General features: G+C 47.2%; 1 protein-coding gene and 1 pseudogene across 1 annotated transcript; both read right to left on the minus strand.

The window, feature by feature from the left end:
* Positions 1-8801: 8801 nt before the first annotated feature.
* On the minus strand, positions 8802-17477 carry Defb123 (defensin beta 123). Its single transcript, XM_021156591.2, has 2 exons — positions 17293-17477; positions 8802-9040 (listed from the first exon to the last, which is right to left on the minus strand). The coding sequence occupies exons 1-2, from the start codon at positions 17348-17350 to the stop codon at positions 8895-8897; spliced, it is 204 nt and encodes a 67-aa protein (XP_021012250.1). The 5' UTR covers positions 17351-17477; the 3' UTR covers positions 8802-8894.
* Positions 11994-12249, minus strand: LOC110289393 (protein kish-A pseudogene; annotated as a pseudogene).
* Positions 17478-25922: the final 8445 nt, after the last annotated feature.

Raw genomic sequence — 25922 nt, forward strand, 5'->3', positions numbered from 1 at the left:
ACTAACTCCGGAAAGATGATCCATCCTCCCGAAATCCTCCTCGGGATCCTCAGCCACAAAGTGGGGACAATGATATTGCCTGGTTAGAACTTTGCAGAAAGAATGTCCGAAGCAAGGTAGAGCTCACGATGAATTAATAAAGGCTAAGGATAACACAGTCAACAACACACATCTGCCACCCAGAACAGGATGGTTAGTTTGGCTTGAAAGGCAAGGCAACCTGGCTGGAAGGGAAGGCATTCTCTTTCTTCATCTCCTATTTGGTATTCACGAGTCTGCCAAGGTAAGTTGGTTCTAAGAACTTGCTTAGGGGAAAGTCTGCCTCTTCTGTGATGAGGCCCAATGATGCAGGAAGGTAGGGGAAACGACCCCAGCAGAATCAGACAGGTACACAGAGAGGCACAGGATTCAATCCTGTCTGCCTTTGGGGGTTGTGTTAGGATGGAAAAACAGGAAGCTCACCTTGTGGGGAACCCTCCTCACTATAAAGGAAATCTGGAGGTGTGGGGATGTGGCTTTGTGGTGGAGAGCTTGTCTGGTGTACATGCAGATCTATGTACAATCCCCAGGAAACACATACCACACACGCACACGCACATGTGTCATTTCTACGACCTCCTTTTCTTGGGCGACTAACTATATGACCACCAAGATTTCAGGCCCCACATCCTGTCTAGAGAAGGCATGGGAGATGGTGAGTTGGGAGTGGGTCGGTAATCCGAAACAGTAGTAGTCACAGCTCTAAACAATAACAGCACGAGGATGTGACAGTAACAATACTATTGGCAATGTAACTCTTTCTCTGGAACCTTCTTGGCTGACTTCTGCTTGCGTTTGCTGCACCGCCTCACTGTCTCACTTCCAGTTTAAGACTCTTGGGAAAGAAGAATTCTGCCTTTCAGCTCTGGAGAAGACCTGAGCTTGTGAGGAAGGGGGGCAGGGAGCTCCCCTGCCTGCCATCTTCTCTCTGGGGTTGAGTCCACAGAGGGATAGGGGATGCAGTGACTGGAAGGAATGTCAAGGACTGCAGAGACAGGAGCTGTTCTGGGTGGCGGTGGCCCAATGAGGGGTGGTGAATTCCACTAGCGGACTCGTAGTGGTCTAATAATAAGTGAAGTTTGTGTCAGTGGAGAAAGCTGGTGTGACAGAGAGGCAGTCCTGGAGGCCACTTGTCATGCTGAGTGTGACCCCTTTAGTTTCTGGCTCTTTGGTTCCTGCAGAGGGGCTAAGACAGCTGGAGAGGAAGACAGACACGCCCACAGGGCTCAGGAACAACACTCCCATGCTGAATAATTTCTATCACAAAGTGAACTGGGTGGAGGTTGGCACTCTCGCTCCCTGCTCCGTTCCTGTGTGGTCTATGTGGGGAACTGAGAGTTAGCAAGCTGTTTAAAAGCACATCATGGTGGGTGGAAGAGCTTTGACACAGGAGCACTAAGAATTCCAGGAGGCCAGCGGAGCCACAGGAGTGACTTCGAGGTAGCATTAGCTTGGGACAGCCATGAAGAGGGAGAGGGAGACCAAGCCATCCACACCTTGTTCGATTCCAGCCAGCACCAATCGTTCCTATCATCTGTCATACATAGGTGAAGCAGTGGGAGGCGAGGAGGATCCTGCATGACTGAGCCCTCATTCAGACTCAACTTCCTGATTTAGGAAACCCCAAAGGGACACAGTGGTGATTTGAAATGTCAGCTTGTCATGATGTAGACTCAACTCAGAAGAGACTCTTGATGACAAAATCCTCTAGACCAGGCTGGCCTGGGGGTACGTCTGTGCAGGATTATCTTGACTGTGGGACCCAGAGCCAGTCCCTTCCTGAGCCTGACTGTCAGATTTCTCTGCTGTCAAGTGGAAATCATCACAGCCTATAATGGGGTGGCTGGTTGAGGATGCAGGGTCATAGAAGGTGGCTCAAAATCTTTGAAAGGGCCCAGTGATACAAATCACTGCGATGTGTCATTGCAACTGAGCAAAAGGCGTGCCCTGGCCACCTTCTCAAGACAGTTGCATCCCTGGAAAGCCTTAGGAGTAGTACAAAGCATTTCCATGCCTTCCTCAGAGGCTGACTGTGTTGAATAGTTTCATGTCAGCTTGACACAAGCTAGAGTTGTCTGAGAGGAGGGAACCTCAGTTGAGAAAAATGCCTCTATACATTCAGAATGAAGGCAAACCTTCAGGCATTTTCTGAACAGGTGCTTGATGGGGGAGAGCCCAGTCCGTTGTGGGTAGTGCCATACCTGGGCTGGTTGTCCTGAATTCTATAAGAAAACAGGCTGAACAAAGCCACAAAGAGCAAGGCAGTAAGCAGCACTCCTTCACGGCTTCTGCATCAACTCCAGCCTCCGGGTTCCTGCCCTGACTTCCTTCAGTGATGGACTACAATGTGGATGTTTAAGCCAAGGAAGCCTTTTCCTCTACAACTTACTTGTGTATCATTTCAGCAATAGAAATCCTAAGACAAGGGAGGGGGGTTGGGATGGACGGGTTTCCCAAGGGGAGACCTAAAAAGGGGAAAACATTTGAAATAAAGCAAATAAAGAAAATAGCCAATCAAACCAAACCAAAAATCCCAAGACAAGTTGTTACCAGGAGTCGGGTGTTGCTGTGATAGCTCTGACCATGTTTTGAGGAGGATTGTGGAAGGATTTTGGAACTTTGGGTTAGAATTGAGTGTTGAGGTCTCAGTGGGATGTTCTGTAAGAGCTTGGAAGATAAGAATCATGCAGGAAGTGTAGAGGAAGCAAGCCTGGCCATGAAGTTTCAGAGGGAAGCAAACACTGCAGTGGGTCCTTGGTGTGAAGAATTTATGGCTCTGTTCTGCTGGGGCTGAAAAGTCAGCTGTGACTAACAAGAAACAAAATCACTAAAGCAAAACTTTTACTTTGCTAGGACAATGGATGCTGGTCAGCAGGGGCGGAAGAATCGGCAGTCAGTGAGCTGTGGTTACACATCCCTAAGGTGAAATCTTCTGGGAAGTGTTTCCTGAGGGTTAGTGCACACGCTGTGGTCCAGAGGCCACCCACATTGTGCCTCTGTGGCAGCTGAACTTGGTAGTATAGGAGTCACCTAGGTTTCAAAGTACTGGCTTCGAAGGCATGAAGGGGTCATGGGTTGCGGCTGAGGCTTGGCACTATGTGACAGGGCTGGACTCCCCAAGGAGAGTCCAGGAAGCTATTGGTGAAGGTGCAGTCCAGTGTGGCAAGAGATCCTAGTGTTTTGGAGATGCCAGCACTATAGGGTAACCAGCCACCAATAACAACAGCCATGGTGACAGGGAGCGGTCTGGGAACCTGAACAATAAGCTGTGTGTGCTTCAGATGATGGAGCCAGAGAAGTGGCTTTGGAGGAGCCCAGAAGGTCGTGAGCTGATTCTAGATGTTGGATCTTGAGTTATTTACACTCTTGGAGTTTGGATTCCCTTTGTTCAGATTGCGACTGCGCCTGGTTCTTACTGTCATTTTGTAAGTTGCTGACTTACAGGATTAGACTTACATTGGCAACTGGTTTATAAAGAATTAATGGATTGTGTATAAATCTCTTCTGACACTTAATAAAAATTTATTTTAGCCAATTTTGAAGTATTTTGACGTAGTTTTTCTTTATTTTCTGATTGTGTGTGAGCGTGTGTCATAGTGTTATGGGAGGAGAACAAGAAAGTAATTTCTCTCCTTTTGAAATGAGAAAGTATTTAATACTTAAAAAAAAGTCCTATTGAAATCCACAGTTGAGAGACTTTGGATTTTAAAAGATACTTTGCTTTTTTTTTTTTTTTTTTTTAAGACTTGGGGCTGGAGAGATGGCTCAATGGTTAAGAGCACTGTCTGCTCTTCCTGAGGTCCTGAGTTCAGTACCCAGCAACCACATGGTGGCTCACAACCATCTATAGTGTGATCTGGCGCCCTCTTCTGGCATGCAGGTATTCATGCAGCTAGAGCACTCATTCTTAAATACATACATAAATAAAACTTTTTTTTTTTTAAAGAAGCTGATTTTTTTTTTTTAAAAGAAGAGAGACAGTTTTTAAAGTGTTTGAGTTTGTAAAGACTACGGGACTTGTGAGTTTGAAGATAGTTTATATCATGATGTTAATATTAACGTGCAGCCTTGAGGATGAACAAGAATAGAAAGATTGAGACTTGATTGTGATTTGTGGGTCAAGTTGACAAAGAATCAGTCCGGTTGATTAATTTGTGTCAACTTGAAAGGAGCTGAAGTCCTCTCAGAGAAGGAAACCTCAGTTAAGACAATGTGTCCACTTTCCACCGTTAGCATCCGAGTGAGCGTTTGTTTGCAGGTGAAGTTCAGGTGTGAGGGGTTGGGTTTTTCCGTTCACCACTTTGTTTTCCTGAGACAAAGGTGCTTTTTTATGTAACCACACCGGCTGTGAGTAAACCCAGCTGCTAACAACGAAAAACAATCTCATTATTTGCTCTTCCGAACTTACCTAGATAAACACCATCTCTCAGTTGTAGCATTGGTTTGACCTCCTTGACCGGAGACATCGGAGACATCTGGGCTAGCAATGTCTCTAGAGTGTTTTGCCTCCCACTCACCAGGCCCTGGCTTTGATACCCAGTGCCACATCAGTTGAACATGGCATGTGGGAGGTGGAGGTAGGGGGATAAGATTAGCTACACAGGAAGTTCAAAGTCGGCCTAGGAAAAGAGGAAATCAGAGTTCATCGTGCTTTCCAGGCTCTGGCATCTGTCACTCATCCGGCCGGCTGTTTTATGGAATGCCCCTCGGTTTGAGCTGCTGCTGTTTCCTTATGGGATTAGACTAGATGAGACAGCATATCTATTTTTGGCCAGAGTGTTCCAGGAATGACGCTGAATCTCTCTTATTGGATCATAGCAAAGAAAGCCACAGCAGACAGACTGTATGGTTTTTTTTTTCTAAACCCTTTTCCATGTTTAATTTTATAATTATTTTACAATATCTATTTGTGTTTGGCGTGTGAGTGTGCACATGTGCTTATGTGCACACGAGTGTGTGAGTGTCCTGAGAGGTCAGAGGCATTGGATTCTCTGGCACTGGAACTACAAGCAGTTGTGAGCTCCCCATTGTGGGTGCTGGGAACTGAACCCGGGTCCTCTGCAAGAGCAGCGTGTGCTCCCAACCGCGGTGCTATCTCTCCAGCTCACTCTAGTGCTTTGAAAACAACCTTCACCCCCGCCCCCAACTGTAAAAAAAGTAGAGCATGTTCACTGAGAAAAGCTTAAAATGGAGATCCACGAGTGAGAGAATGAAGGCCACACTCTGTTTATTACACAGAACACATAAGAATGTGTAAAATGTGGTTTAAAAGCAAAATGAAGTCAAGCAGTGGGTGCTTCATGTCTTTGTCACTCTGGAAAATTTCTAGGAGTGCCTATATATCCCCCCCCCTCTTTTTATATTTCAGATAGGGTCTCTCTATGTAGCCATGCCTAAATGAAATCCAGCATGACCTTGAACTCAGAGATCCACCTGCCTCTGTACCCTGCCTGCTGGAATTCATGATGTGTTCGACCATGCCCAACAAAATTTCTTCAGTGTTTTAGACCTAAAAGACCTCCCACGGTAACTATACAATTTTTCATTTTTTATAATTCCAGTATTATGGCGAAGACCCTCTGAGGGTGTTGCAGCGTGCACCTGTAATCCCAGCACTTGGGAAGATCATGAGTTGAAGGCCAGCTTGGGCAGCTCCGTTCGTTCCGGCAACTTTTCCTTTAGACTTCAGTCGGGTCCTGATCAAGGAGTCTCACAGGCAGATACTGCCCTCTAGTGGTTTCTTTGGGAATCTACTAGGTAAACTTTTGATGGTTGATTCTCTACTGGCCTGCAAGTGACTGGAGCTAGGGATCTTAGTGGCTTGAAATAGGTAGGGCTGTCTAGGAGAATGAAATATTGGCTTACTCCCCAGGCTTGTACATGAGAGATCCAGATGCAAGCATTTCTTACCAACTGAATTTTCCTGGAACAAAAATACCGCACAAATCGTAGGCTCATCATGTGTTGTTTTGGGAGATTCCCTTAAAAATATTTATTAATCTTCATTACTTATGTGTTTGGGTGTTTGCTTGCATGAATGCTTGTGCACCACATGAGTGTAGGCATCCAAAGAGGCCAGGGTAATGTCACTGGATTCCCTGAACTGGAGTTACGGGCCATTTGTAAGCTGTCAGGTGGGTGTTAGGACCCCAGCTCAGGTTCTTTGCTCTTGATCACTGAGCCATCTCTGCAGCCACTGGAAGACTCTTTGTTACTACTGTTCACGGCTTTAAAAAGATTTACTTTTTATTTGATGTCTATAAATGTTTTCCCTATCTGTACCCGGCTCCTTCAGAAGTTAGAAGAGGGTTTCAGACCGCTGGGGCTGGAGTCACAGACAGACATGAGCCACCCTGTGGGTGCTGAGACCTGAATCCAAGAACAGCAAGTGCTTGTAACCACTGAGCCTTCTCTCTAGCTCTCATCGCTGCTTCTATTTCCTCTTCCTCCTCTGTCTCCTCTTCCTCCTTTCCTTTCCTGCAGCCCGGGGGATCAGATCCAGGGCTGTGTACAGGTTGGGCAAGTGTTCACTATTAACATACCTACCCTTCCTTGCTGCTTATAGATCAGTTTAGATTGTTTATATACTCTTGAATTGATTTTTTTTTTACAGATACTATGTGCCTGATGATCCAACTCAAATTATCAATCTTTGCAACAAGCGCCATTAGCTGCTGAGTCATCTCCTTGCCCCGTCAAACAATTTCTTAATGACCCTCTAGATTTCATTACTATCTGCTATATCATCTCCATTTGAATCACCAGTTGTATTTTTACAACTAAAAAATTGCTTATTATTTTATTATTACTTCTTCCTCTTCCTCCTCCTCCTCCTTCTTCTTCCTTCTTCTTCTTCTTCTTGTTCTTCTTGTTCTTCATCTTCGTCTTCGTCATCATCATCGTCGTGTTCAAGATGCCCATGATGCACTTGTGAAGGTCACAGGACAATGTTGTAGAGTTGTTTCTTTCTTTCGAACTTCATGTGGGTTCCAGGTATTGAACTCAAGTCACCATGATTCTGTGGCAAGCACCTCCACACACTGAGCCGTCTGGATGACCCTCTGATCAGAGTCCTCTGGCTTTCTCTCCTGATTAATTTGGTCAACAATTTGTCAGCATTGTTTATCTTGTTTTTTTTAATGTGTGCTCATGTGTGTGTGTGTATAGAGTTAGAGGAGGACAGCTTTATATGTGGGCCCTCAACAGTTACCTTGCCTGAGACAGGATCTTTGTTATTTTTCTACTGTGTACACTGGGCTAGGTGGCCCATGTGCTTCTGGGGCTCTCCTGTCATGTCTGCCTCTGTCTTTCTGTAGAGGCTGTTACTGTGCATCCAGCATTTACATGGGTCTGGGGACCTGAACCCAGTTCTCAATCTGTGTAGCCATTGAGTCATCCCCCCCCCCACCCCCAGCCCTCCTGTTTATCTTTTCAAAGAACCAACTCTGTCTGATTAATTCTTTGTCTTGTTCTTTTAGTAACTTTATGATTTTTTTTTAACCATTGTGGCAGCTTGAATAGGAATGGCCTCCATAGACAGACTCAAGTGTTTGAATTCTTGATCCATGGGGAGTGGAACTATCAGGAGGGGTGGCCTTTTGGGAGTAGGTGTGGCTCCGTTGGAGGAAGTGTGTCACTAGGGGCTGGACTTTGAGGTCTTGGAGGCTCAGGATTGTTTTCTGCCTGCTGATCCAGATGCAGAGCTCTCAGCTACCTTCCCAGCACCACGTCTACCTGCATGCTCCCATGCTTTCCTCCATGATGACAGTAGACTAAACCTCTGAAACTGTAAGCCAGTCCTAATGAAATGTTTTCCTTTATAAGAGCTGCCATGGTCATGGTGTCTCAGCCTAGAAATAAAGCCCTAAGACACCATCTACCAATTTTGAGTTTGGCCTGTTCTTGTGTTTCTAAGAGCACATCGTTAGGTTATTTATCTGAAACTATTCTGATTTTTTTTTAATGTAGGCCCTCAAAATGATGGACATCTCTCTTAGAACCATCTTAGCCGTCTTACAGAGGTTTTGCTATGTTACATTTTCACTTGATTCTAGAATCAAAACATTTTAATCCTTGATTTCTTCAATCACCACCGATCATTGAAAAGTGCATTGTTCAAACTCCACCCTCCCCCCACCCCACCTCGCCCCGTGCACAGCATGGCCTCGCTTGCCTTTGATTGTAGAGATCCCAGGAAGCCCAGGGTAAGTGAAGTCCTGAGTGAATGTGTATTGTTGCCATGGGAACCACCCGGACAAGGACCAAGGCCTCAGACCCAACAGAAGTTGGCAAAGCTTTCCCCCATATTGGCAAAGCCTTCTTCCTCTGGTCCAAGTAGGAGTGTTTACAATTGACCAGTGTGTGATAAGACCAGCAACCATCGTCTTCCCTTCAGGGATAGCGCCGTCTTTTCTATTAGGCAGTGGAATGTGCTTGTTAATACACGTCTGCAAATTAAAGCAATGGAGAGAGGGCACTCAGGTCTCAGAGAAGGAAGGTTTGGGATTCCTGAGAGTTAATCGAGTCAAGCTCTGCAAAGGATTCTACCTTAAGCCTTCTACCTAAACGACTCTAGAAACACAAATGGACATAAGCACATCTCTGTTAGCTGCCCAACAGTGTGTTGGGCATAGGCCTCATGGACTCGAGAAAGTCCCACTATGCACCTGTGAGAGGCGGGGCTGTCGTGATGATGATTATAGCTCTGACTCCCCAGACCTCAAAATTGCTACTGTAGATGAGTAGGCTTCACTGAGGTTAGGCAAGCACGTTTATTGACTGAACTCAAGAATCCATGGGGTCAACCTAGGACAGCTTTGCCATCTGTATTATCTGGGCTTCAGGCTTCTGGGCAGTTAGAACATCCATGGCTTTGGCTTCGGCTGGTATTTGGGTTTCACGCAACACATCTTCCCGTTTGTGCAGTAGACATAGACGCTCTCCTTCCTGGAGCATCGGTGGCGGCACTTGCCGTGGAGATTCCAGCATTTCTGAGCATCACCTGATACAAAGAAGAGGGAGCAGATGGTGGTAAGAAGAGGGTGGTCCTGGACGGGAGGAGCTGGGTAGGGGCTGGGGCGGGGCTGGGAGGGCTGGCACAGGTGTGAGCAACTCCCTGCCTGACCTCTGACCCCTCACACCTACTGTTGTTTTTCCTGACCCCATTTTTTTCTACCTTTCTTTAACCACGAATTTAGACTAAATGACAAATGATGGAACTTTGAAAAATCTGCCTTTCAAGGACTGGCGTAGCCATTACAGGAAATCCTGTCTAACCCCCTCACCTCCACCCCCCAAACCAAGAAAGAAATAACAGTTATGATAGTCACAACAGGATGAGGCTATACCTAACAGCTGGATGCACAGAAGGGGCACAGACAGGAATGGATCCCACCGGGGCTGCAGGGGTGGCAGTCCTTGCTGCCTGAGACGAAGCTAAGCCCAGACCCATTTTTCTGTGAAGTGCCAGTCCTGCTTTGGCTTACAGATGCCTCAGTGTCCCTCAGATGAACGAAGTCTTTAAGCTCTATTTGAACCACAGGTCAAGGCATGGCAAAGGGCAAGGAAAACCTTTGAAGAGAAGGCATAGCTTCTATACCATCACCATCAGCCTTGCCCTCTCTAGGTGTTCCCTCTTAGAGCACAGAAGGGGAACAACGTTCCCATCTGTCACCAAGGAAAGGAATGATAACGAATGCCCTCAAGGATGTGGGGAAAGAGGAACCCTTGTTCACTGCTGGCAGAGTACAAACCTGCACAAGCATTCTGGAACTCAGTACAGAGGTTCCCCAGCTGAAACGAGAATGGCCACGTGACCCATATGCATCCTTCCTAAATATACTTAGAACCTTTACTATAGTCTGTGCCATCAGAGATACTTGTATTTCTGTGTCTATTGATGTACCATTCACAATAGCCTAGATATGGAATCAGTCTAGATGTCCATCCACAGACGAGGTTCATGTACACATTATATTCAGCTGTAAGAAGAACAGACAACATTCAGAGATGGGGACGGGGAACGAGAGAGGGTAATAGAACATACAGACAGGAAAGCAGAAGCCGCGGGCACCAGCCAAAGGGCAGAGGAAAAGGCAGGGTGTAAAGGGGAGAGGCGGGGAGAGACACAAACTATGACATAAATGCTTGGGAATATCACAGTGAGACTCTCTATAGGCTAGCTAAAAGTTAATAAAAAAACAATTTTAAAAGACTAATGGCAGCTATTTTAATCAGCATTTAAAGCTTCAGATGCCCTAGAGGAGAGAAAAAAAGAGAGGCAAAAGCATATGCCGTGTTGTGGAGGTCTCCAGAGGGTCCTTTCGACTTTGAATACTTATCTGAACATGCATGTGCGGGACGTACCAAAGCCCGGGAAAGAATCACCAAAGAGAGCGAGGCAGAACTGTCCTCAGGACTGCATGCTCATTGGTCAGAGGGGAAAGCTTTTATAAGACACGGAGCATTTCGGGGCTGAAGGGATGCCTCAGAGGTTAAGAGCACTTGCTGTTCTGTCAGAGGACCTGTGTTCAGTTCCCTGAACCCATAGAGCAGTTCACTACAAGCTGTAACTTCAATTTCAGGGGATCCAACAGCCTCCTCTGGTCTCTGCAGATACCAGCTATGCACACAGTGCACAAACATACATACACACAGGTAATAGACACATACAATAGGAAGAAATACATCTTTTAAAAAAATCCACCAGCCAGTGCAGTACAGAGGTATCATTCCGGCACCCAGGAGGTGGAGACAGGAAGATTAGGAGGTAAGCCTCAGCCATATAGTGAGTTAAAAGTCAACCTGGTTTATATGAGACTAAATAAATAAATAAATAAGAATTTAAAAGTTGGGGCTGGTGAGATGGCTCAGTGGGTAAGAGCACCTAACTGCTCTTCCGAAGGTCCGGAGTTCAAATCCCAGCAACCACATGGTGGCTCACAACCATCCGTAACGAGATCTGACTCCCTCTTCTGGAGTGTCTGAAGACAGCTATAGTGTACTTACATATAATAAATAAATAAATCTTTAAAAAAATTATTAAAAAAATTTTAAAAGTCTATTTGTAAAGATAAATGAACCTGGAGACACGAAAGAGATACTGTTCCAAATGAAATACAGAGAAAGAACAAGGCGTCAGTGACTGTGGAATGAAGATAGCAGATCAACGTGTCACCAGCTGAGGTGCCAAAGGACAGAGGGGAGAGAGACAGTGAGAGTATGTGGAGACATAGCATCTGGGACACCTCAGGTGTGACACAATCTCGAGTAGCCAGGAATTCCAGTGTCCTAATTCAATTGCCGTTAGTTGTTTTCTGATGGCCACCCATGCACACATCACCACGGTACAGGAATGTAGGAAGTGGGAGGGGGAATATTTGGAGACTAGGAAGGAGATCAGCAATGAGTGGGTGGGGACCAAAGAGGGTAGAAGGGCAGATGTGTGAGTGAGCATGTGAGTGTGTATGCTGTGTGGTGTGTGTGTGTGTATGTGTGTGTGTTCCGTGGAATGCAGCCATTCCTTAAGGAAAATAGACGTATTTATAATTTGGCTGAACTGGGGCAACAAAGACACCTCCTTTCCTGTATTGTTGCTACAGTTCCGCAGAAAGGATACAACAACAGTCCAGGCATCCACATGTGTTCCCAGATAAGCAGGCAGAACTGTGTGGGCTCTCTTCCGAGGAGGCAAACTGCAGCCGTGGCCCTGGGGCTACAGGCCGAGAAATTACTGAGAAAATTACAAACTCTGGGTGCACTGATCCAGTAGCATCAAAGCAAGAAAGCCACCCCCCACCCCCCCCACCCCCATCCCGCCCCATCTCTCCTCTGGCATAGAGAGTGCTTGCATAGCTTTTTTTTTTTGAACAGCATCTCGAAATTTATCTCATTCCATGTTCAGAGACAAATGGCTTAACCATTCTTCCCATTATTTCCTGGAGGCAAGTCCTTGCTTACAGTCTGATGGCAAGCACATGCTGGTAGTTTCCAAAGCTACTGTATGAGAGGATGCTAAAGGCCATCACTCTACAGCATATGGACATCAGGACTCTTGCGTTCACCAGTTTGGACACACTTCCAAAATATTCCCAATAGTCCAGTTTTATTTCTGTCCAGGATGCTGGGTGCCAGGGATTGGATATGAGCACATGTACATATAAGCAGCAAGATTACAGTCAATAGACTCTGAAAGTTGAAAATGGCAGACATAGTGAGGCTGGTGCTGGTCTAGCCACATCACCCTTCTGGGCCAGGGGTTGGGGTGGGGGTGGGGGATGATCAAGTGCTTGGCTTTTTATCTTTCCAGAAAGTGTTTCTGGGTCTCTTCTTCAGGTCACGGATCCATGTCCCACTGCAAGGACCAGCATGTGACAGGCCTGCCATCATATTATTCCATCTATACAGATGAGAGTTTTGCCTGCATGTATGTATATGAACCACAAGTATGCAGTACCCAAGGAAGCCAGAAGAGGGCACAGGATCCCCTGGAACTAGAGTGGGTATTGGGAACCCAACCCAGGTCCTTCTGAAGAGCAGCAAGTGCTCTGAACCACTGAGCCGTCTCTCCAGCGTCACCATTACCATCTTCATCACAGCAGCCCTGACTACCTGCAAGAGACCCTCCAGGCTGGGCCTACTGAAGGTCCCTCATAGAGGGAGGGATTGGGCAGATCATTAGACTCCCACTTTCTCTCGCACACTCTCCCGGCTGTGTGTAATTCTGCTCTGGCTGCTTGTTGTCTCAGGAGCACCTGGAGTATTGAGTAGGAGGACTAACTGAGGAAGGGACTCAGTCTATGCAGCTTAAGAGTGCCATGATCCATGCTGACATGAGACATTGGTAGTGCACCTGTTTGGGTCACCTGTGCCCCTCCCTGTGTATAACCCCTCTCTCCAGCTCCTATCACATAAGCCTAGTAAACTGCTAGACTTGGGTGGAATCCTTTGGTCTGTTGCTCCATTTGGAATGAGTAGACATTGTTTCTACATCTCAGGAACTGTTCACACATTGGGTGGACACAAGTAAAGTACAATGATTCACACAGGGGAAGATGTCAGAACGAACCTGTTAGTTTGTACTCTAATTTTCAAAAAAAAAAATTAAAAGAGCATGATCCCAAAGAAAAAAAGATAATTGTTAAGGTTGGAGATGCTGTTCAGAAGGTCAGCACTGCTAATATATATGCGGCCCTGGGTACAATCCCCAGTGTAGTAGCAATAACTATGAGATAGCCCAAGGAACATATGAGCAATGCATTGTGGGTTGACAGCAGATGTAGGTGTCCTATATTCTGTGAACTGGCCGGTTAGCATCCGAAGGCAAACTGAGAAGGTCCAGATGTCTCTGGTCAACCTTGGAGCTAACTCAAGAGTGATGCAGGGACTGGACAAGAGTGATCTACAACTTCCTGTCACACCAGTGTGAACTCCACTGACAGCTTTGTTCCTGAACAAAGGGGCTGAGAAACCTGGTTTTCTCACATCAGAACTGTGACAGACACTTTGTATCTGAAATCCTACCCCCAAGAATGAAACATCCGGTTCTTCAGGCAAGGATTCAGGATTCCCAAAACAGAAGCCTCTTTGATTTCCATCAGGTGCCCAGGAGCAGATGAGGTGTTTTATGCAAAACTCTCACTCCCCACCTCTGCCTTTCCAACTCTCTGTTTCTTTCTCTTTTGGGGGTGAGGGGAGCAGAGAGGACAGTCATTCTGTAGCTGATGACCTTGAACTCCTGCTACCCCCGAGGTTGGGAATCCCGAGGTTTATGCTGGGCTTGCCTTTCTTCTTTATTTTGTGCTTTCCCCGGAAATTCCACCTTGGATTCCCTCTCGCCTGGGCCTGATGTCAGCTCTTCTTGTGCTGCCTGGTGGCCCCGGGCTTGCTTGGGAATCACTCATGCTATACTTAAACCTCATCCTTCTCCTCCTCTTATAGATTCACTGACTTTCAACCTTCTCAATGCTTCAAATTCTTAATACAGTTCCTCAGGGTGCAGTGATGCCCAGCCATAAAATTATTTTGTTGCTACTTCATAACTGTAATTTTACTAGTGTTATGAATCGTAGTGCAAATATCTGATGTGTAACCCCCAAAGGGGTCTCTGTCCAGAACAGTTTGCCTCTTCATTGGGCAAACTGTTGCCAACCCCACAGACCCTTGGGTGTGCAGTGTCCTTTGCAGCAGGGCACCATGTTTAATGTGGTGAGACATCAGGGCTGTGCTGGTAGTCTTTATAAAGATGGATGGGCATTACATAAGGAAACTACCACAGAAACTAGGATATTTAAGATAAAGCTTAGAAATCAAGTAGACTCCCCTCACCAATTTGAGTTCAATAAGAGTACCAGATATGGTAGCTCCCAAGAGGGCAGTCTGGTCTACATAGCGAGTTTCCAGTCATCCAGGGCCACACCTCAGAGGAATGCTGTGAATTCTACCCTGAGTGTGCAAGAGGCAGAACCCTCACTGTGGGAGGATACAGGTCAGTGACAGGTTATTTTACGAGAACTTGCAAAGACAGAGGGATGACGATGAGAGAAGCATTATAAGGCATATTTTAAAACAGGATGTCTGCCAGCCAGAGCTACACGGTGAGATCCTGTCTCAAAGATAATAAACAAAAAGCTGTCTAGGGATGTAACCTTGGTAATAGGCATTTTCATGAAGAAATGAAAAGAAACGTCAGTTGCTATGTAAGTCCGGACACTTAGGGAGGAGGGGAACTGAGAAAAGGGAACCTGGAGGGGGGACCTGACTGAGCCGTGAGCCGTCTGCTGTTACACCAGCCTGTACTTGGTAACATTCTTTACTTGGTAACTTTGCTAAGCAGCAGATTTGGTTTTTATATCCCCGATTTTACCTGGCTGCCTCTCTCTCTCTCTCTCTCTCTCTCTCTCTCTCTCTCTCTCTCTCTCTCCCTCTCCCTCTCTCTCTCTCTCTCTCTCCCTCTCTCTCTCTCTCTTGCATGGACGAACAGGCTAGAGGAGAACATGGGGTGTTCTCTATCACTTCCCACCTTCCTGCATCGAGACGGGGTCTCTCACTGAGTTGGAAATTCACCATTTCGTCTGGCCTAGCTGGCTAGCGAGTTCCTGGATCTGTCTGTCTCCACCTCCCTACACTGGGGTTAAGTGCAGCCATGTCTGGCTTTGCATGTAATTGGCCAAGGATCCAAACTCAGCTCCTCTCCCTTGCACAGGAAGTGTTCCTGCCCACGGAAGCATCCCTCAGCCCTTAACCATTTCACAATTACACTTATCTATTTATTTATTGCTTGCACACACCAAGGACAATTGGAAGGAGCCAGTCTGCTCCTCCTGTGAGGGTCTTGGTGCTCAAGCTCTGGCTGTCATGTTTGGTGGCAAGTGTCTTTACCCACCGAGCCATTTTAAACATTTTAAAGGGATGGACCCCTGGGCCCCTTTTCATTACGAAACCCTTGGACTGTCAAAAAGTAGAACTGAGTAGAATTTTCAGACTTTGGGACCCTTGTGAGCAACTTTAGGATGACCGTTGTCATTTACCTTAAATGAGAGAAGGGTTGTTTCAGGTCACAGCAAGACCATAATTTCAAGAATCAAATTTTACCAAGAAAAGTCAAGGACTGGGTGAAGCCTGGTGGGTTTGGACAGAGCCACCTCACCATAGGCTCTAGGAGATGAAGGCTGAGGATGACCAATATGTTGACAGTTTCCACTCAACTCCTCTTACCACGATGTGCCACAGGAAGTGGAAGAGAGACTCTTCCAATAACTCCCTGGGAACTGAGGAGTTTAAATTCACGTCGATCATCATCATCATCATCATCATCATCATCATCGGCAGGCAGCTGCCCGAGAAACCCCACTAACCCTGCCAGCCTGATGTGATCAGCACCCTAGGGACACAGGCCTTCTAGGTGGTGGGGCATGGGGAGTGTGTGGGAGATAGGAGGAGGAGGTGTCGGTCAGACAGTGGTGAGCCAGTTGCCAACTTGGGCTCTTGGATTTTCTTTCTCCCTTAGATAAAGGGTGTTTCAGGGCAACAGGAGGAGACGGAGACCAGCTTGTTTAGCAAAATAGCACATCCTGACTCTGGAAAGTTCGACAGTCTTGGGGTGGACAGAAGCTCCGCCAGGTGCATGGGAGGGGACAGGTAGCTGGCACGGAGCTGATGGGAAGGGTAGGCTGACCTCTGCTGCCTAGGCTCTCCCACAGCTCTCACCTGGCATCCATGCCCACCAGTGGGCCCCCCTGCAGGTGACATTCTCTCTCTCTCTCCTCTCTCTCTCCCTCCTCTCTCTCTCCCTCCTCTCTCTCCCTCCTCTCTCTCTCTGTCTCCCTCCCTCCTTTCTCTCTCTCTCTCTCTGTCTCTCTCCCTCCTCTCTCTCTCTCCTCTCTCTCTCCTCTCTCTCTCCCTCCTCTCTCTCTCTCTCTCCTCTCTCTCTCTCCTCTCTCTCCCTCCTCTCTCTCTCTGTCTCCCTCCCTCCTCTCTCTCTCCCTCTTCTCTCTCTCCCCATCCTCTCTCTCTCCCTCCTCTCTCTCTCTCTCCCTCCGCTCTCTCTCCCTCCTCTCGCTCCCTCTTCTCTCTCTCTCCCTCCTCTCCCTCCCTCCTCTCTCTCTCTCTTCTCTCTCCCTGCCCCCCCCCCCCGCCTCTCAGATGGGGATGGTTACTGATGCTTATCTTGTTATCTTGCCTGGGACACCCTTCCCTGTCCACCTATTCTCTTCACCCCCCGAACCCCGCTCCATGCCTAATTTCATGTCACTTTTTAGGACTCTGCTGACCTCAGGCTAGCTGAGCCCTGCTAATGCATATCCAGGTCCCTGGCTTACCTTGGTCACAGCTTTGGCTATAATGTTTTTAAACCTTGTCCGAGGGACATGCCATTTGCTTCATAGTCCTAGCTCCAGCCTAGAGCATGGGACAGAGAAAGGAGCTGTAAAAATGAGCTTCTCTCTCTCATTAAGGCGGCTGTGGCTTTTCCTAAGCCTAGACCAGTTTGGGGACTATTTTGCAAGAGATCTGCTGTTGCCTTCTCCTCTCTGGCTGCTCCTATTCCCCCACTGGCTCTTTGCACTGCTTGGTAGAGCCGAACATGTAGTGGGTGATGACCGAGACACTCCCAATGATAATGTTGGTACCCAAGATACAGCACCCAGCAAGACGTCTCGTCCATGGCCTGGGAATGGTTGCTCCATGCCCCTGGGGATTCACTGATAAGGCCAGGGTCTCCCTACCTGGCCCCTTCCCTGAGGAGATCTACATTACCTGGAGTGAGCTGGGACACGAGTAGGAGCGCAGCCAAAGTCAGCAGCAGGAGCTTCATCGTGGGAGAAGGCCCAAGGCGAAGCTTCGAAGCTTGAGTCCAAAGCAAAGTTCGTGGAGTACTGGGGAGGCCGAGACTTCCTGGCGGAAACCTCTCAGATCTCCAGGAGCAACCAACGGGAACAGCCCCGTACCCCGGGTCTGAAATGTGGAGCCACACCCACCGAGTCCACAGCATCCCTTTGTCTTTTGGATCAGGAGGGTGAGATCATCCAAGGTCCAAGGCCACACAGCACAGCTCTTTGCCAACAGCTCTGCGTCTCATTATCCAAGGAACCACAAGGGGGCGCCACGCACACAAATGCCATAGAACACACATCCGGGAACTTGCAGAATAAACACCCAAAAAGTTGGCAGAGAACAGGAAATGGGGGTCCAGACAGGACAAGGTCTGTTCACGAGTAAACTCGACATTAGAGGAACAAAAACCGTGAGAAAAACGACATGTGTGGGTTCTCTGAGCACCAACAGCCCAGCACTAACCAAGCACAGGGTTGGTCTGGGCTCTGGGCGGAGCCTCTTCCTCAGGGAATCCAAAGATAGAGTTCCCTGAGTCCTGGTCTGGACATTCATTCCCACTTCTTTGGTTCCCTTAGTCAAGGCGAGGTGGCTGCTTCTGTAGTCGGTAGTGGTAGTGCATTCTTCAGGGTCCTCAGTTTTGAACCTCCCAGCAAAAGTGCGCAATACCCTGAATTAACTATCTGCTACCTCAGTTATTTACATGAATTCTACTTCCTGACTGGACCGTCCTGATATAGAGGTTAAGAGAATCAAAGCATGGTAGAGCTTACAAGATAAGATAGTGACCGAACTATCTGCGGGGACAGAAGATATTGAGTGGACTGCCCAAGATTTACACAAAGGTAAATAAATGCAGGACGTGCTAGCTGTTCAGTATTGCCTTCAAGAGCCTTTACAATGAAGAGAATAAGAAATGACCTGGGAAGGGACCTGGTGACCAGCCCTGTGGGAAGCCACATATGCCATTACAAGGTGGCACTGGCTACCGCTGGCCACCACGCATAAGGTTGGGTAAACAACCAATGTGTACATATGCAGTAAAGTTTTTTGCCAAGTCACTGCTTGGCCCGGGTATGATAATGAGGTTCTGTGAGGTACTGAGAGTATAACCAATCGGATGAGAGACATGTAATTGAGGTATGATAATGAGAGTATAACCAATCAGATGTGAGACATGCAAATGAGGTAGAATGCATAACCAATCCGGGTGTGAGACACGCCTCTCCTAGGCCTATATAAGCAGCACCAGTTCTGGGCTCAGGGTCTTTTCGCCTCTGCAATCAAGCTCTCCTAATAAACGTGTGCGGAAGGAGAGACGGTCGTTCACAAGACAGCCCTACAAATCTACCATGGAGGCCTGCCTCCTCTTTTCTTCCTTTGACGGTTGAATCAGAGGAGAGTCACTATCATACCATAGAATTAGGAATCTAGGGTAAAACATAGTCTTCGGTTTTTTTTTTGTTTTGTTTTGTTTTGTTTTGTTTTTTTTTTTTTGGTTTTTCGAGGCAGGGTTTCTCTGTTTCCTTGGCTGTCCTGGAACTCACTCTGTAGACCAGGCTGGCCTCGAACTCAGAAATCCGCCTGCCTCTGCCTCTGCCTCCCGAGTGCTGGGATTAAAGGCGTGCGCCACCACGCCCGGCCATAGTCTTCGTTTTATTGTTGGAGAAGCTGGGAAGGCAAAGACTTGCCTAGGAACAGAGGACGTTAGCTCATTTCCATGGGTGATGGACAGACAATCGAAGCTGCCCCAGGACTGTGATGGGAAGGTGTGGGACAATAGAGAGGTTCTTAGCTCCCCGGCTACTGAGGTCTGTTTGTGGTACTCACAGAGAAGTGGTTAGTGGGGAACCTGGCTTCTGGGGTTACTTTGGTCAGCAGGCCCGGAAGTGGGGAAGGAGAACTGTTACTAAAGAAGAAACTGAGGAACAGCCAAGACCTGTAGCTTGTCTTCCCATCTCTCCTCTGTGACGGTGACAGACCACGATGGCCATCGCTTCTGATGGCTGTGGTCCCCAGCTTATGTGTGGGTGTATGTGTATGCACGTGAGTGCAGTGCACTTGGAGACCTGAGCATCCCTTGGAGCGGGAGTTCTAATGCCTCCAGCCTCCTCCGCATGGGTGCTAGGAACTGAACTCAGCTCTCTCACAACAGCAATATGCATTCGTAACTGCTGAGCCATCTCTCCAGTTCTTATGCAATATTGGAAAATTTGTTTTGTTTTGTTTTTATCCTAAACCTAGGGCCTCATGCATATCAGCAAGGGTCACATCCTTAGAAGAATCTGTTTCATCAAGGGCTCATAGCAGATGAGCCATGGGGTCCATTTACCCAGAAATTTCTATGGGTCTGTATGTGGGGCGAAGACACAGAAAGAAGTGGATACTGTAACCCAAGGATTTCAGCACCCGTGCGGGGTGGAGTAGTTGTATTTTCACCCACAGACTCAGCAAGTGAGTCTCTGAAACCTTTAGACCAGGGAGACTCTTTTCAATCCTCAGCTCCCAAGTACATAGTGGCACATTGAAAGTCACCTTCCCTCCTGCGCCTCCTTGTACACACATGTTCTAGTCTGTCTTAAAAAAACATCCCGGACTAGGGATAAGCACCGTGGGATCTGTTAGTCACAGGGCCAAGGGATCTGGTGAGGAGGCAGAGGAAAATGCTAAGTGAATACTTCAGGCACACCTAGAATACCGTGGCTGTTCATGGACAGGGAGAAAAGCCACTTTCAATCTGATCGGGAATCAAAGAAAACACATTCAAATAACGAGATGCTATCATATTCTACTATGAAATTAATAGGGATGTTATTTTATCAATAATGCCAGAAGTTTAAAAAAAAGATTTTATTTTTCCAACCAAGCATGTGTGTATGTGTGTGTATGACTGTGGTTTTATGCACATGAGTGCAGTACCTGAGGAGGCCAGAAGAGGGCGTGGGTTCCCTGGAGCTGGAGTTCACCTCTTAGAGTGTCTGTTGAGGGCATGCCCAGAGAGGGTTAAGGAAGGTGGACTTGCCCTGGATATGGGTAGCATCATCGCCTAGGCCCGAAGCGGAAGGGAAAAGTCATCTAGCTTGGTGTTCTGTGTCCTGGTCACCATGGTGTGAGCAGCTTTGCTATTGTCCCTTGCCATGATGTTGTCTCACCATGACCCAGAAACAACTGATGGAGACCTCTGAATCACATCTTCTCTCTTCAAGCTGTTTCTCTCCAGTGTTTTGTCACAGGGATGTGATGTCTAGACAACATGGTGTCTTTGGTGACTCATGGAGATTGAGCAATGGGGATAGCCATGGTATTGTCCTTTCCTTCTTCCTTCCTGGCTAAGCAATTCTACAAGCCATCCAGGAAGCAAACTCTTGCTGCGTTCACATGCAGGCATATGCACACCAAACTCACCTATGAAGAAAACAAAGAGAAAAAGATAGGCTGCCCTGTCCAGGGATTGTCACCTTCAACTTTTGACAAACAAGTGGCTAGAAAAGAGCATTTCTGGTGCATCATAAAAATCTTGAATAAATATTGGTATACCAGCCATTAAGTGCTAATAATGTGTGATATTGTAAAGCTAGCCCCTTGCAAGCTCTGAACAACCCAGTGTTAAGCAGATTAGTGCTGGAGGGTGGGCATGGGGCAAACAGTGAATCAACAGCCTCATCACCCCCCAAACCATAGGTGGTAGTTTCTTTGGTGGGCCAGCTCAACCCCTACCCCAAGCCCTCAGTATGTACAGTTGATGGTAGTGGGCTCTGTCTGGGTCAGCTCAAGTCAGCTCCTGGACTGCCCCATGAATGGGGCATGCCCAAGGTACAGTTACCCTTTTCCTTGTATATATCTTATATATTTATCTATAGCATACTGAGTGCTGGGTAAAGTGGGCTTTCAGGAAGAGCACGCCTCTTTCCTGGACGTTCAGCCCTCCTGGGCACTGCATGCATGTGGTGCACAGACATATATTCTAGCAAAACATCCATATACATAAAAAACAATGGGTTTTAATAAATTAAAAAAAAAACATGGGCTTAACTAATTCAAACTCTACAGGAAGTAATATTAAGTATAAGGTGGTTTTATTGAGATGTAAAGACCACCAGACAACTTAAAATTTGAAAACATCAAAAGGTGGCCCCTGAAAGCCAAGTGTTCTCTCCTGTAATTGTCCCTGGTTTCCGACTGAAGAGATGATCCCCAGAGAAAGGATGACTTCCTGTTTCTAATGCATCCCCACTCCTGATGCTCTAGACAAACCCATGTGCAGTGAGTGCATAAGCAGGCCAAGGCCTCGGAGCTCAGCCTGCTGTCCCTGGACTCAACAGTGTATCTCTTGTTCAGCCTGCACCCCTGGAGTCCAGCAGGGGAGCAGATTCACTTGCTATCTCCCCCAGTTCTTCAGGGACACCAATGTCATTTGTTTCCCAAGCCACAATCTGAAGATTAATGTATCTTTAATGTTTAGTTCTGCTCTGTCCTCCTGCTCTTTCTCATGAGATAGGTGACTGTCCAAGGTCACGCACAGCAGCGGTTGAGCTTGCGGGAACAGAGCATTCTATAATTCTTAGGCTTTTGAAAGACAAGGAAAATCCTTGTAAAGGAACTTAAAAATATCTGAGCAGCCATCAAGTCTGTCCAACAGGAATGACTAAGACTTAGACGAGACCAGACTCTTACAACTTATTCCCACTTATTTCAGGAACCCAGGTCCTAGATGAGAGAATGCTGGCTAGACAGGAAATCAGTGTCAGAGGAGACTAACAGGACCCCACTTTCACCCCAGTTACTTCAGTTGGACTGAAAAGACAGGCAGTGGTGGTCAGACAATGTAAACACAGGTAAAGGTGGTCTCTCTGGTGAAGAACAGTTGTTGTTGGTGGACTCTGTCTGGTTCAGTTCAAACCAGTGCCGGGGACTGCCTCACCAGCAGGGCATGCCAGACTGTAGTTACCCTTTCTCCTCATAAACTTTGTGATTTTAGGGGTCACTTAAACCTTTGTTTATATTCTTGAATCATTCATGTTTACTTATAACAGGTAGACTGACTTCTGGGTAAAATGGGATGCCAAGAAGCACACACCCCTTTCCTGGATGTTCCCACCCTGGAGGGCGCACAGGGGACAGGGTGACAGAGAGAAACGAGGCATAAGCCCTGCGCCTGCCAGGATCAGCGCCATTGCTGTTTGGCTCAGCTGGCCCCTGTTCTAAAGAGTGCATCGTGGCTTCCTTGGCTGAGTTAATGGACCCCCTGTCTGCTTTCTCTGCTGCCACGTCTCATCTGAATTCTTCTCCTTTGGGAGCACAAGAGCTAAGACTGCTTCTGGGGTCTAAAAGAGCGAGAACGCAAGATCACCTTGTCCTAGTTAGCTATTCTCTTGCAATGAGAAAAAAACCACGACTAAAAGCAACTTGGGAAGGGTTTCAGATTGCAGTCCATCATTAAGGGAAGCCAAGGGAGGAATTCAGGACAGGGACCTGGAGGCAGGAACTGAAGTGAGACCATGGAAAATATTATTTACTGACTCTCCCCCTCTCTCCCTTTCTCCCTCCCCCTCTCCCTCCTCCTCCTCTGTTTCTCTGTCTCTCTGTCTCTGTCTCTCTCCTTAGGTAACTTACTTATATAATCTAAAGACTATATTGTGCATAGTAGGGTGGGCTCTCCTGAGTCAATTAACAATCATGACAATGACCTGTAGACAGGCCAGTCTGATGGAGGCAATTCCTTAACTCAGGTTCCCTCTTCCCAAGTGTATCCTTGCAAACCAAGATTAGCCACACACACACACACCTCATAACAGGAAGTTCTAAGGCTGAGTGGGGATGGGGGACAGTCTGTAGTTTGCCTAGAAAGATACCCAGGTTGGGGTTCCTTTCTTAGAACCTGAACCTGGATCTCCATGGTAACCTCCCTGAGGCAGCTGATGTAATAAGGAGTCATAGCCCTAGGACTCAGGGGTAAGCCCAATTAGTTTGGTCCACATTGGTGGCAAAACCTTAGACTTCGGTAGTCTTTCATTTTCTGTGTATTTTGAGTGACCAGGGAGCCTGAGGGGTTGGGTTGAGTGTGGGAAGCCACATGTGCCGTTGCAGGGTGGCGCTAGCTTCCGTTGGCCACCACGTATACATAGGCAGTAAAGTTCTTTTGCCAAGATGAGGTTTTGAGAATTAACCAAAATTAACCAATCAGATGAGAGACAAGTTATCCAATCAGATGTAGGCATGCAAATGAGGTGGTAAGCATAACCCAAGCACAACCAATCCGGGTGTGAGACACGCCTCTCCTAGGCCTATATAAGCAGCACCAGTTCTGGGCTTGGGGTCTCTTAGCCTCTGCAATCAAGCTTTCCCAATAAATGTGTGCAGAAGGATCCTGTTGTAGCATTGTTCTTGCTGGCGAGTCTGGCGCACGCAAGAGTTGAGTTTTAGAGTCCCTGAGTGTTTTAGAGCTCCCTGGCAAGACTAAATCCTAGAGAGAGATTTGGGTTCATTCTGAGGTCACAGAATTCAGTGGCACAACTGGGACAGTGAGTTGGACCATTTCAACTCTACCTTTCTTGGCTTCAATATCAAAATTCTTCCTGAAACTGAGCATTTTAGGCAGTGGGAGCTCTTTTCCTTGATAGAGACTCTCCTGAGAGACACTGCTGAAAGTGTGGGTAGTGCCCTCTCTTCCATAGCTCCCAAACTGGACAAGTGCATCTGAAGAAAGGGGCTTCTCTGGGCTGGAGAGATGGCTCAGTGGTTAAGAGCGTGTCTACTGCTCTTCCAGAGGACCCAAGTTCAGTGCCCAGCATCTACGTGGTGCCTCACAATTGCCTGTAACTCCGACTTCAGGGGATCTAACATCTCTCAGGGCAACTGTGTTTATGTGCACATATCTACACACAGGGACACACATGCATATAGACAAAAATAAGACTTTTATGTTTGTTTGTTTGTTTGTTTGTTTGTTTGTTTGAGGCAAGGTCTGTCTATGCAGTGCTGGCGGTCTTGGAACTTGCGTGTAGATCCACCTACCTCTGCCTGTCAGGTTTGGGATTAGGGGCCTATGCCACCATGCCCAGATAACATTTCTTTAAAAATTTTTTTCAAATTTTTATTAGATATTTTCTTCATTTACATTTCAAATGCTATCCCCAAAGTCCCCTATATCCCCCGCCCTGCTCCCCTACCCACCCACTCCTACTTCTTGGCCCTGGCATTCCCCTAAAATTTTTTTTTTTAAGTAGCTCATTTAAGCTGTGTTAGAATCATGACAGCTGAGTTTGGATATGTGTGATTGTGTGTTTGAAGGTCAGAGATCAAGCTTGGGTGTCATTTCTGTCATTTCTCAAGAGCCATCACCTTGTGTTTTGAGACAGGGTGTGTCATTGGTTGGGGCAAGCTGATTGGGTTAGGATGGCTGGCAGTAGGCACCAGGGCTTCTGAGTGCCTATCCCCACTTTTTCCAGCACAGGGGTCACCATGTGTATATCACCATGTTTGCCTGCTTTATTTTATTTTTTCAGACAGCCGTGTCACTATGTAGTTTTGGCCATCCTGAAACTCCCTCTGAGGACCAGGCTGTCCTCAGACTCAGAGAGACCCACTGCTCTGCCTCTGGAGTGCTGGGACCGAGGCTGTGTAGCACTGCACACTACTTCTGCTTCTTTTGTAGAGATTCTTGCGATCATACTCAGGCCCTCCAAAAAGGACTCGAGTGACAAGTGCTTTGCTGGATGAGCTATCAAGCTAGCACTTTGTAGAGCATGGTAAGGATTGCAGAGTGTTGAGGATTTTAAAAACGTATTAAACATAGTGTTCTAATTAATTCTTCGAAAATTGTGTGCACTCATACAATGTATTTTACGCATACCCACCCCTCCCCCTTCTGCTAGCTTCTTGCAGATCCCGTCTCCCACCTCTCTCATTTCCTCCCAACTTCATGTCATTCTCTGTTAAAAAAAAATATTTTGTAAGTGTGTGTGTGTGTGTGTGTGTGTGTGTGTGTAGTCTGTGTGTCACATGCACACAGTGCCCACAGAGGCCAAAATGTGTCGGATCCTCCGGAACTGGAATTGCCCACAGTTGTAAGCTTTCATATGCATGCTAGGATCCCAAGTGGCTTCCTCTGGAAGAGCACCCAGTGCTTTTAACCAGTGAGTCACCTCTGCAGCTCAATCCTTTAAAAATATCTCTACTAATCCTGTTTGTGCTGCCCGTAGAGCCACAGATGTGGGGCCTTCATTGGAGCATAGACACTCTGCCAGGGGCCACACTCTTAAAGAAAACTGACTCTCCCTCTACAGCCATCAACTGTGAACAGTGTCTTAGTTACGGGTTCCTTTAGCTCCAGAGTAGAGGATTCTGGGCTGGATCATGACAGACTGACACATGCTTACAGTGATATACCCTGGCCTTTGTAGGACTTAGTCTTGCTGGTCCTTGAGTGAATAAAGGAGTGTCAGCCTAGGAGTGTGTGGTCAGTGCTGTGGGTGTGGGGACCGAGGGATGGGGAGACAGACTGTACCCGTGGGCCTCGGAGGACACGTGTCCCAGCTGATTACAAGGAGCAGGGA

The sequence above is a fragment of the Mus caroli genome, unplaced genomic scaffold (genome assembly GCF_978045245.1).
Source record: "Mus caroli unplaced genomic scaffold, Mus_caroli_1 scaffold_2, whole genome shotgun sequence".
Lineage (NCBI taxonomy): Eukaryota > Metazoa > Chordata > Mammalia > Rodentia > Muridae > Mus > Mus caroli.